The 12370-nt window shown below is 47.0% G+C and overlaps 1 protein-coding gene across 1 annotated transcript; it reads left to right on the top strand.

Annotated features, from left to right (window-relative positions):
• Positions 1–4783: 4783 nt before the first annotated feature.
• On the top strand, positions 4784–5608 carry LOC119921559 (olfactory receptor 14A16-like). Its single transcript, XM_038741691.1, has one exon. It carries the CDS (start codon positions 4784–4786, stop codon positions 5606–5608), a length of 825 nt encoding a protein of 274 aa, XP_038597619.1.
• The last annotated feature ends 6762 nt before the right edge of the window (positions 5609–12370 follow it).

Here is a 12370-nt window from a genome sequence, read left to right as displayed (position 1 = left end):
CAACCGAGAATCCCAGTAAGAGGAATCCCGTCACCGTGGAGACGTTGGACATTTCTGGGAGGCAGCATTGACTTGAAGCAATGCTTAGTGGAAAGAGCACGGTCTTGAGAGTCAGAGGTCCTGGGTTCGAATCCCAGCTCCGCCACTTGTCAGCTGTGTGACGTTGGGTAAGTTACTTAAATTCTCTGTGTCTCAGTTGCCTCAAGTGTAAAAAGGGGAATAATACTGTGAGCCCCACGTGGGAACTGATCACCTTGTATCCCCCACCAGTGCTTAGAACAGTGTTTTGCATATAGTAAGTGCTTAACAAATGCCATCATTATTATTCTTCAGTTGATGAGGGAAGAGCCTCATGGAAAGGAGACAGTTATTGAATTTAAAATGATCTTTGAGTTTCATATATAGCAGGGATAAGGAAAGATCCAGATTTTCACATTATTTTGGTCGATTTAAAGGGAATTCCTGAGATTGTCTCCCGTTCACCATCCCAACAGTGTTGGTAGACACATTCCCTGCCCACATCGAGTTTACAGTCTGGAGGAAGATCTTTTTCTATCTGCATCTTCAACCCTCCCCACGGCCTGAACATTTTCGCTGATTAGACTACCCAATACTTTGCATGCACACACATACACACACAAACACACACAGCTTCTAGCACAGGGAACCTGACTGAAGCAGCTCCTGTAAAGTGGAAAATGAATTCGTTTCATAATGTTTATGAAGTGCTTACTGTGTGCAGAGGACTGCACTAAATGCTGGGGCGAGTACAGTAGAATAATAAACAGATGTAGTCCCTGCCCACAACGAGTTTACAGTCTGGAGGAATAACGGATTGTAGTTGGGTTGACTTCAGTGAATGCCTGATCACTGGCTTTAGGGCCATCCACCTGTTCAATCTCTACTCTTTGTTATACATTTTGTTCAACCAACCCTCCAAAAGGAACTTTACCAAGACTCGCTTTCATTCTTTCATTCAAACGTATTTATTGAACGCTTACTGTGTGCAGAACACTGTACCAAGCGCCTGGGAAATACAAGTTGACAACATATAGAGACGGTCCCTATGCAAGAGTGGGCTCACAGTCTAGAAGGGGGAGAGAGCTTTCGACGCTTCCTCCTCCCACCTCTGGCTCCCACCTTTCCCTTGGCCTGGAAATCCACCCTTTTCAATTTCCCAGCCCGAACATATCCCTCCCTCAAAAACTCTCTGGAATTCCACCTTCTCAAGGTGGATTTAGTTAATTCACTTCTTCCCACCATCTGTCAGTGACCATCTCCAGACTTAATGCATCCGCAGACCCTCAGGATATTGCTGCTGAAGGTAAGTTTCATTACTCTAGACTGTAAGCTTCTTGAGAAAACATGTCTACCAATTCATTTATATGGCATTCCTCCAAGCATTTAGTACAGTGCTCTGCACACAGTAAGCGCTCAATAAATATCTCCGATTGGTTGACTGATTAATGTCTGCTTCCCCACCTAGACCGTATGCTCCTGTGGGCAGGAAGTATGTCTACCAACTCCAATATAGGGTACTCTCCTCAGCATTTATAATAGCGTTCTGCACACATCAAGCACTCAAAAATATGAAAATCAAGCACTAATAATAATAATGATCATAATGGTACCACTTGCCAATGGTACCATCTGCCAAGCGCTGGCAGAGATTTAAGGTAATCAGGTTGTCCCACCTGGGACTCACAGCCTTAATCCCTATTTTACAGATGAGGTAACAGAGGAACAGAGAATTGAAGTGACTTGTCCGAAGTGACACAGCTGACAAGAGGAGGAGCTGGGATTAGAACCCACGACCTCTGACTCCTCCACTAAGCCAGTCTGCTTCTCATCCACATATCCATTGTTCAATTCTTTTCTCCCAATTGTAAATGAAATTTTGCCTATCTAGCCTATTATATTGGAAAAACTTTGAGAGCAGGGATCGTGGTTTTTACCTCTCTTTTTACGGTATCCCTTAAGATCTCAGTTTGTGCCAGGCACTGTACTAAACTCTGGGGTGAATACAAGAAAATTGGGTGGGTCACAGTCCCAGTCCCACATAGGGCTCACAGTCTCAGTTCCCATTTTACAGATGAGGAAACTGAGGCACAGAGAAGCAAAGTGACTTGCCCCAAATCCCCCAGAAGAGAAGTAGCCGGCCCAGTGGAAAGAGCGTGGGTCTGGGCTTTAATTCCAGCTAGGCCAATTGCTTGCTGTGTGACCTTGGGCAAGTCACTTATCTTCTCTGTTCCTCAGTTCTCCTGCTCTTCCTCCTTCTCAGACTGTGAGCTCCATGAGGCACAGGGATTGTGTCCAACCTGATTAACTTGCCCAATGCTTGGAACAATGTTTGACACATAGTTAGCACATTTCAAATACCAGTAAAACAAAAAAGAGGTTGAGCCGTTATTGGAACCCAAGTCCACTGACTGCCAGCCTACGCACTATCCTCTAGGCAACACTGCTTCTCTCTTGCATCCGCCCAAGATTTAGTGGGGGAAGTCCTGTGAGGAGGAATTGGTGATGGTGCCTCTGGATGGTGCATTTTCAGTAATACCCTCTTGTACCAGCCCGGGGGGTTGAGCGGACTGTTGAAGTCATCACCGCCTGGGGCTGACACCATGCCATAACGCCTTAGCCTGGTAGCCATGGTAACCGGGGTTTGGGCGGTGGATGGAGGAGACCAGGGGGCTACCATAGGGACAAATGCTTTCTCTCTGCTTGTGTACACAGCCTTGGTTCTAACTCCACCCTGTACCCCGGCTTTGAATATCTTCCCAGAGTGACCCTCACACTCACATAGATGGGCCTGATGGTCTCTCTTTGTTCGACCCTACCCCCGGTCACTCCCACTGGCCCGGCATGGGTCTGGGGGACCCCTGACCTTCTCTGGGCTTGGCTGGTCCCCCCTCCCTCCTCGGACTCCTAAATGCAGCGGCAACGGAGGGACAACGAGGAGCCATCAACCCCTCTCTGTTCTCCCGAGGGCATTCATTCATTCATTCAATCGTATTTATTGAGCGATTACTGTGTGCAGAGCACTGTACTAAGCGCCTGGGAAGTACAGGTTGGTAACATATAGAGACGGTCCCTAGCCAACAGCGGGCTCACAGTCTAGAAGAGCACTGAGGTGCGCTTTCCAGACTGGGCTGCTGTCCCTTTAGATAAAGCCACCGCTTCTCTGAGGGGGGTATCCGGAGGACCAGATCACGGCGGCTCGTCCCCAAAGTCTTTGAGTCCCCACAGAGATGAGGATCTGCTGATGGCACTTATCTGCAGGGTTCCCATGGTAACAATATCCTAACGGTTCCCGCTGTTAGTGACCATCTGGGTCAACGGGTGGACACTTCAGCTTCTTTCTTTTCCTTCCGTCATATCTGTTAAGCCCTTACTATGTGCCAGGCACTGCACCAAGTGCTGTGATTCGATACAAGCTAATCAGGTTGGACATAATCCCTATCCCACATGCGGCTCACAGTCTCAATCCCCATTTTACAGATGAGGGAACTGAAGCCCAGAAAAGTAAAGAGACTTCGTGCAAGACTTGTGCAAGACGGTGAGCCTTTTAGACTGTGAGCCCACTGTTGGGTAGGGACTGTCTCTATACGTTGCCAACCTGTACTTCCCGAGCGCTTAGTACAGTGCTCTGCACACAGTAAGCGCTCAATAAATACGATTGATGATGATGATGATGAAGGTCACACAGCAGAAAGGTAGTAGAACTGAGATTAGAACCAAGGTCATTCGGACTCCCAGGTCCATGCTCTAACGACTAGGCCACACTGCTTCTTGTTCTTGACCTCAAACAATCAGTCGGTCATTTACTCAGTTGTATTTTCTGACGTCTTCTGATTTCAAAACTAGATAGAACGAGAAATGACTCTTAATACATCCTAAAACCCACCCTGGGCTGGCTTGGGGGATCAGCCCAGAGAAGCAGCATGAGAAGCAGAATGGCTTAGTGGCAAGAACCCGTGTTTGGGAGTCAGAGGGCGTGGGTTCTGATCCTGTCTCCTCCACCTGTTTGTTGTGTGACCTTGGGCAAGCCACTTCACTTCTCTGGGCCTCAGTTACCTCATCTGTAAAATGGGATTAAGATTTGAGCCGCATGAGGGGCAACTTCATTACCGTGTATCTACCCCAGCGCTTAGAACAGTGCTGGGCATATAGTAAGCGCTTAACAAATACCATCATTACAATACAACAGTATAACAGACACATTCCCTGCCCACAAAGAGCTTACAGTCTAGGGAGAGAATCAAGCCACACTGCTCTTCAGGTAAGTATGTCAAGTACTTAAAAAATACTATCATTAATAGTAGGCACATAGAAATGATATTAGTCAACTTTTTTATTGAGCTCTTACTGGATGCAAAGTACTGTATTGAGAGCTTGGGAGAGTGCAATGTAGCAGAGTCGGTAGACGGGTTCCTTGTCTGCAAAGAGATTATCTTGGGCTGTGGACAATTCTCCATTTGTCCACAGGAAGCTCCCTGCCTCTCCCAGCCATGGTCCACGTCTCTGCGATTACCAAGTCCCACTCAGGGACGGAGGTAGAGGGAGAAGGAATCTGAGACGCTCCATCCAACACAACAATTTCATTCTTCTGACTGTCGTCCGTGGGGTGATGCTCAAGTTCTCAGTGTGGACTTCCGGGCAGATGTAAGACGACATGGCCAACTGCACGGTGGTGACAGGATTCCTGCTGCTGGGACTCTCGGAGGTCCGGGAGCTGCACCTGGTCCACGCCGCGCTGTTCCTCCTGTTCTACGTGGCGGCCTGGATGGGGAATCTCCTCATCGTCGCCGTCACTGCCCTCGGCCGGCACATCCACACCTCCTTGTACTTCTTCCTCAGGAACGTGGCCCTCAACGACCTCTGCTACCTCTCTGTCACCGTTGCCAAATCCATCCTCGACTCCCTCTTGAACGTCAACTCCATCTTCCTGCCTGCTTGCACTGCCCAGTTCTTTCTCGTGATTTGCTTAGCGGGAACGGAGATGGCCTTGCTGACTGTCATGTCCCACGACCACATCATGGCTATTTGCCAACCCCTGCGCTATGACACCATCATACATCGGTTGGCCTGTGCCTCCATGCTGGCTGCCTCCTGGTTCAGCAGCTGTCTGAACGCTGCCCTCTACACGACCAGCGCCGTCTCCCTGTCCTTCTGTGGACCCAGAGCCGTCCAACTATGCTTCTGCAATGGCCCCCAGTTGCTGAGGCTTCCTTGCTTCTCTAGCCAAGGCGCCGAAAACCTGGGTTTAGCCACGACCGTCAGCTTACCCTTCTTCTGCTTCATGCTATTCGCTGTCTCGTACGTGCACATCTTTTGGGCCGTTCTGAAGTTGCCGGATGCCGAGGGCCGGGCCAAAGCCTTCTCCACCTGCTTGCCCCACTTCACTATCGTCACACTTTACATCACTTCCGGCTCCTCTGCCTACTTGAAGCCGATATCTGACTCCCCCTCGGCACATGAACTGATGCCGTCTGTGTTCTATTCTGTGGTGCCCCCCACCCTGAATCCACTCAGCCAGAGTAATCGACACGTGAAGGCGGTGATGGAAAAACTGTTAGGGCAGAAGCCGCCCCAAGGAACTTTCCTTTAGATTGTCAACTCCTTGGGAGCAGGCGTTCTGTCGACAGCCGTTGCCCTGAAATAAAAATAATAATAGTTAATAATTATGGTATTTGTTAAGCGCTTACTGGGTGCCAAGTACTGTTCTAAGCGCTGGGTAGATACAAGGTAATCAGATTGTCCCTCATGGGGCTCACAGTCTTAAATTCCATCATACAGATGAGGCAACTGAGGTACAGGTATGTTAAGTGGCTTGTCCAAGGTCACACAGCAGACAAATGGTGTAGACGGGATCTGAACCCACTTCCTCTGAATACCAAGCACGTACTCTTTCCACTAAGCCATATTTTTTCTCATGAAATTTATTCATTCAATCGTATTTATTGAGCACTTACTGTGTGCAGAGCACTGTACTAAGCGCTTGGAAACTACAATTCGGCAACAAATAGAGACAATCCCTACCCAACAACGGGCTCCCTACCCAATAAACTGATTGCCAGGAAGACTTCATGAACCTTGGTCAAGTCACTTCATTTCTCCGTGCCTCAGTTACCTCATCTGTAAAATGCGGTTGAAAATTGTGAGTCTTGGGACATGGACGGTGTCCAACCGAACTGTCTTGTTTTACCACAGCACTTAGTACCCTGAATGGCACATAATAAGCACTTACAGGTACCATTAAAAAAATCTATTGCACATTAAAAGTACCTTTCAAACTCTAAACCATCAGGACATTATTTAGCAGGAAACAGACGCTGAGATGTCTTCTCTGTTTTCAGGCGGCTTTTTGTGTTCCGACGTGAGGTGGAAATTCAGGTACTGTGGGAAGAAGCATAGTCGTTCATGTCCGCAGGCTTCAGAGGGAATCAGGAAGGGAGAGGATTTGTGCATGTGCTGGAAAAGCAGCACTCCATCTGTTAATTGTATTTATTGAATGCTTACTGCACTCAACTAAGCATTTGGAAGAGTACAGTATGACAGTGTTGATGGACATGTTTCCTTCCCACAAATAAGAGCCTCGTGGAAAGAATATAGACCTGGAAGTCAGAATCAGTCAGTCAGATTATTGAGTGCTTACAGTGTGCAGAGCACTGTATTAAGCCTTTGGAAGAGTACAATATAACACCCATGCCCATCACTCCTGTCAGCTGTTCCGGACATTTAATTCCCTCCTCAGGCCCCCTGTTCCGCCTCCTACTTCATTAGTAAAATTAACTCCATCAGGTCTGAGCTTCCCGAGTCACTCCTCCCCCTTCTCCACCCCCCCGGCTTTCAACCCTCTCCTCTACTTTCCCAGCCTTCCCAGTAGTATCTTCAGAGGAGATCTCCCTTCTCTCAAATGCCACCCCATCCACCTGTGCTTCGGAATCCATTCCCTCTCATCGTATGAAAAGTTTCAACCCTTCCCTCCTCCCCTCCCTAACTTCCATCTTCAACCGCTCACTCTCCACTGGTTCCTTCCCCTCTGCCTTCAAACACTTCCACGACTCCTCCATCCTAAAAAAAAACCCTCTTTTGACCCCACTGCCCTTCCAGTTATCACCCTATCTCCCTCCTATCCTTCCTTTCCAAACTCCTAGAATAAGCCATCTACAGTCACTGCCTCTAATTCCTCGACTCCAACTCTCTCCAAGACTCTCTCCAATCTGGCTTCGGTCCCCTACACTCCACCGAAACAGCCCTCTCAAAGGTCACCAATGACCTCCTTCTTTCCAAATCTAATGGTTCCTATTTTATCATAATCCTCATCGACCTCTCAGCTTCCTTTAAGACTATGGACCATCCCTTTCCTCTCAACACATTATCCAACCTTGGCTTCACAGGCTCCGTTATCTCCTGGTTCTCCTCTTTTCTCTCTGGGGGTACATTCTCGGTCTCCTTCGCGATCTCCTCCTCCCACTCCCATTCCTTTACTGTAGGGGTTCCTCAAGAGTCAGTTCTTGGTCCCCTTCTGTTCTCCATCTGTACTCACTCCCTTGGTGAACTCATACACTCTTACGGCTTCAACTATCATCTCTACGCAGAATATATCCAAATCGACATCTCCTCCCCTGTTTTCTCTCCCTTCCTCCAGGCTTTAGCTCCTCCTGTCTTCATGACATCTCCACCTGGAAGTCTGCCCGCCAGCAAAAACCCAAAATGTCCAAGACTGGGCTCCTTATCTTCCCTCCCAAACCCTGCCTTCCCTGATTTTCCCATCACTGTGGACGGCACTACTACCCTTCCCATCTCACAAGCCCGCAACCGTGGTGTCATCCTTGATTCCGCTCTCTCGTTCACCCCACACATCCAATCCGTCACCCTAACCTGCCATTCTTACCTTCACAACATCGCCAAGATCCGCCCTTTCCTCTCCATCCAAACTGCCAACTTGTTGGTTCAGTCTTTCATCTTATCCTATCTTATTCCTATCCTATCTCATCCTATCTAAGCCTATCCTATCCTACCACAACAGGATTACTGCATCAGCCTCCTTTCAGATCTCCCATTCTCCTATCTCTCCCAGCTTCATTCTATACTTCACTCTGCTGCCCGGATTATCTTTCTACAGAAACGCTCTGGGCATGTCACTCCCCTCCTTAAAAATCCCCAGTGGTTGCCTATCACCTTTTTCATGAAGCAAAAACTCCTCACTATTGGCTTCAAAGCTCTCCATCACCTTGCCCCTTCCTACCTCACCTCCCTTCTCTCCTTCTACAGCACAGGCCAAACACTCTACTCCTCAGCTGCTAACCTCCTCACTGTGCCTCGTTCTCGCCTGTCCCGCTATCGATCCCGGGCCCAATATCTTCCCCTGGCCTGAAATGTCCTCCCTCCACATATCAGCCAAACTAGCTCTTTCTTCCTTCAAAGCCCTACTGAGAGCTCATCTCCTCCAGACGGCCTTCCCAGACTGAGGCCCCCTATTTCCTCTGCTCCGGCTTCCCTTCCCACCGCCCCCACTGCCTCCCTCTGCCCTTCCTCTCCCCACAGCATTTGTGCATATTTTTACACATTTGGTGCTCTATTTTATTAATGATGTGTTTATATCTATAATTCTATATATCTATTTTGATGGTATTGACACCTGTCTACTTGCTTTGTTTTGTTGTCTGTCTCCCCCTTCTAGACTGCGAGCCCGTTATTGGGTAGGGATTGTCTCTATCTGTTGCCAAATTGTACTTTCCAAGTGCTTAGTACAGTGCTCTGCATACCGTAAGTGCTCAATAAATATGATTGAATGAATGAATGAATATAGCAGCCTACAGATACATTCTCTGCCAGACCTGGATCCTAATTCTGCCTCTACCACTTGTCTGCTGGGTGGTCTTGGTGAAGTCACTTAACGTCTCTGTGCCTCGGTTTCCTCACTTGTCGAACAGGGATTCAGTGCCTCTCCTCCCTCCCCCTTAGACAGTAAATTCTCTGTAGGGGGAGAGGGACATTGTTTGACCTGATTACCGTGTATCTACACCAATGTTTAGCATAGTGCTTGGCTCAGAGTAAGTGCTTAACAAACACATTTATCTTCCCTGAAATCAAAACCCTTGTTGTCCTAGTCTGTAGCTTACCGATGTTCATGACCCAGCAGCAACATGGCATAGTAGATAGAACACAGACCTGGGAGTCAGAAGGTCATGGGTTCTAATCCCTGCTCCGCCACTTGTCTGCTGTGTACCTTGGGCAAGTTACTTCACATCTCTGGGCCTCTGCTACCTCAGCTGTAAAGTGGGGATTAAGATTGTGAGCCCCACATAGGGCAGTAACTGTGTCTAACCTGATTTGCTTATTTCCACCCCAGTATTTAGTACAGAGCCTGGCACATGATAACAGCTTAACAAATACCATCATCATCATCATCATCATTATTATTATTATTATTATTATGACTCATAATTATTAACCTTTTGTTGACCTCCCACATTCCACCCCTTGCCAATGGGTTACACGTTCTTGGGGGGCAGAGGCTGGGATTTTTAAAATATTATTTATTTTGTGCTACCTATGTGTTGAACACTCTTCTTAGAGCTTTGGTAGTTATGAGTCAATTAGGTTGGACACAATCTCTGTCCCACATGGGGCTCATAGTCTAAATAGGAGGGAGAAAGGGAGAAATGAAGCACAGAGAAGTGAAGTGACTTGCCCAAGGTCACACAGCAGACAGGTGGCAGAGCTGGGATGAGAACCCAGGTCCTCTATCTCCCATGCCTGGTCTCATTCCATTAGGTCACGCTGCTTCTCATGGTAAAACCTCACGAAAGTCAATGACGATCAAATCCTCATTGAAACAACGGTAATTCGGGTCCTCCTATTAGGAAACATTTCTAACCATTCACAGATTTATTTCAAAAGAGCACATGGAGTTAGGGTTGAGATCAAAATTTCAACTGTTTTCAATTTTCAAGATTGAGAACAGATTGAGTAAATATGCAAATGAACTGCTATCTCTCCGTTATTGAAACATTAGTCCATTAATCAAATCACCTGTAAATAAGGCATATAAGATAATGGAACAGGTTGGCCCTGTGAACAGTATTATTATTATCATCATCATTAATAATAAGAATAGCAATTTTTACCATTTACCAGTGCTCAGGGCAATGCTTGACACATAGTAAGTTCCTAACAAATACCATTAAAAAAATTATCTGGCACTTACTAAGTGCTACGCTCTGGGGTAGATACAAGGTATGAGAAAGGAAATAGTCCCTGGCTCACACAGGGCTCACAAAATCCATCTTAACCCCATTTTACAGATGAGGAAACTGTGAAAGAGTGAAACAGAAAAAAATAGCAGGAGGACGAGAGATAAAATGAAAGCACGGATGAGGAAAAGAGAGGGAAGGAGAAAAAAGTATCAAGGAGTGATAGGGAGAGAAAAACAGGAGAGAGGAAGTGAGAAAGAGAACCAGAGAAAAAGCAAGTCAGTAGTAGTAATAACAATAATAATAATGGCATTTGTTAAATGTTTATTATGTGCCAAGAACATAAGTGCTTATTATGTTCCAAGCATCGTTCTAATCGCTGGGGTAGATACAAGGTAATCAGGTTGTCCCACGTGGGGCTCATGTTTTAAAGATGAAGTAACTGAGGCAGAGAAGTTAAGTGGCTTGCACAAGGTCACCCAACAGTAGCATTAATGGAGCACACTGTGCCGTTTCAGTGACATTCCGATGTCGTAGGATTTGTATTTATTTCATTCTTTCTATGTGCAAAGCACTGTACTAAGGTCTGGGAGTGAAATAGATTGAGTTCTTGGCCCCCAGGGGGCTCGGATTCTAAGATAATAATAATGATAATAATAATAATAATAATAGTATGTTTTAAGCACTGCCAAGCACTGTTCTAAGCGCTGGGGTAGATACAAGGTAAGCAGGTTGTCCTACTTGGGGGCTCAGAGCCTTAATCCCCATTTTACAGATGAGGAAACTGAGGCACAGAGAAGTTAAGTGACTTGGCCAAAGTCACACAGCTGGCAAGTGGTGGAGCCGGGATTAGAACACATGACCTCTGACTCCCAAGTCCAGGCTCTTTCCACTGAGGCAAGCTGCTGTCCCGAGTCCCCTTCTGGACACCTCGGCTCCAGAGAAAGGTGGACGGATGTGGAGAGGGGCGAGAAAAGGAGATGAAATTTGATCCCTTGAAGAAACGGGAAGTTCTTAGCAAAACATACCCTGGAGTGAAGAATCTTCCAAGTGTTCTTCTCAGCTCAGAAAGGGAAGGGTTTTCATTCCTCCTCCTCTTCAGCCAGGATAAGAGTCAGTAGCTGACCTTGAAGCAGGAGGGATTGAGGGTAGACTCTTAGAAGAAATTTCTGGTATTTTGGCACTGAAAAGGGAGAGGTAGGATATGGACTTTGCATCCCAACAGGTTCTAACAGAAATAGAGAGAAACTAGATTTTCCATCTATTTTTCTAACACCGTTCCCTTTCTGTCCCTCCTTCCCATCCTTCTCTGTTCCCTTCGACTTTCTCTGGGGACCAATGTGTCTATCAAGTCTGTTATATTGGGCTCTCCCAAGCACTTAATACAGTGCTCTCTGCACAGTAGGTGCTCAATAAATACTACTGATGGATGACTCTAGCTCGTTGTTTCATTCATTCATTCAATCATATTTATTGAGCGCTTACTGTGTGCAGTGCACTGTACTAAGCGCTTGGAAAGTACAATTCGGCCACAGATGGAGACAATCCCTACCGAACAACGGGCTCACAGTGTAGAGTGGGGGAGACACCCAACAAAACAAAACAAGTAGACAGCACTTGTTAAGTGCTTACTATATGCCAAACACTGTACTAAACGCTGGGGCAGACAAAAGATAATCAGGTCCCACATGCACTGAAACCCCATTTTGCAGATGGGGAAACGGAGGCATAGAGAAGTGGAGTGACTAGCCCTTAAGTTACACAGTAGATGGCAGACAGGTGGCTGAGCTAGGATCAGAACCCAGATCCTTCTGACTCCAAGGCCTTGGCTCTATTAACAGTCCCAAGCTACTTCTCACCCCTCAGCTCTTCCTTAGTGCCTTCCCCTCCTCAGCTCCCCGAGGTCAATAAGAACCTCAGCTTACACTCTTGGTTCCCTTGACTGTCTCCCAAGCCACTCCTGGACTCACATTTAGGAGTGGACATTCTTTGTTTGGCTGTGACAGGGCTAGTAATTGCGGGATAGTGATGGTCAAGGCTTTCTCCCTGATTACTTCAGCATCTGCGATTTTGCAGGCAGTGTGGAGTTTTGAGATAAGGTCAGGAGTAATCCACACTGGGCAGACTAGACCATAAACTCCTCGAAGTTAGAAATCCTGTCCTATATT

This window comes from Tachyglossus aculeatus, assembly GCF_015852505.1.
Source record: "Tachyglossus aculeatus isolate mTacAcu1 chromosome 12 unlocalized genomic scaffold, mTacAcu1.pri SUPER_6_unloc_3, whole genome shotgun sequence".
Classification (NCBI taxonomy): Eukaryota; Metazoa; Chordata; class Mammalia; order Monotremata; family Tachyglossidae; genus Tachyglossus; species Tachyglossus aculeatus.
The sequence above is the reverse complement of the archived record's forward strand: the minus strand, read 5'-3'. Positions and strand labels throughout refer to the sequence as shown.

Coding starts and splice junctions, on each gene's coding strand:
- LOC119921559 (XM_038741691.1), top strand. CDS start 4,784: ATGGGGAATCTCCTCATCGTCGCCGTCACTGCCCTCGGCCGGCACATC.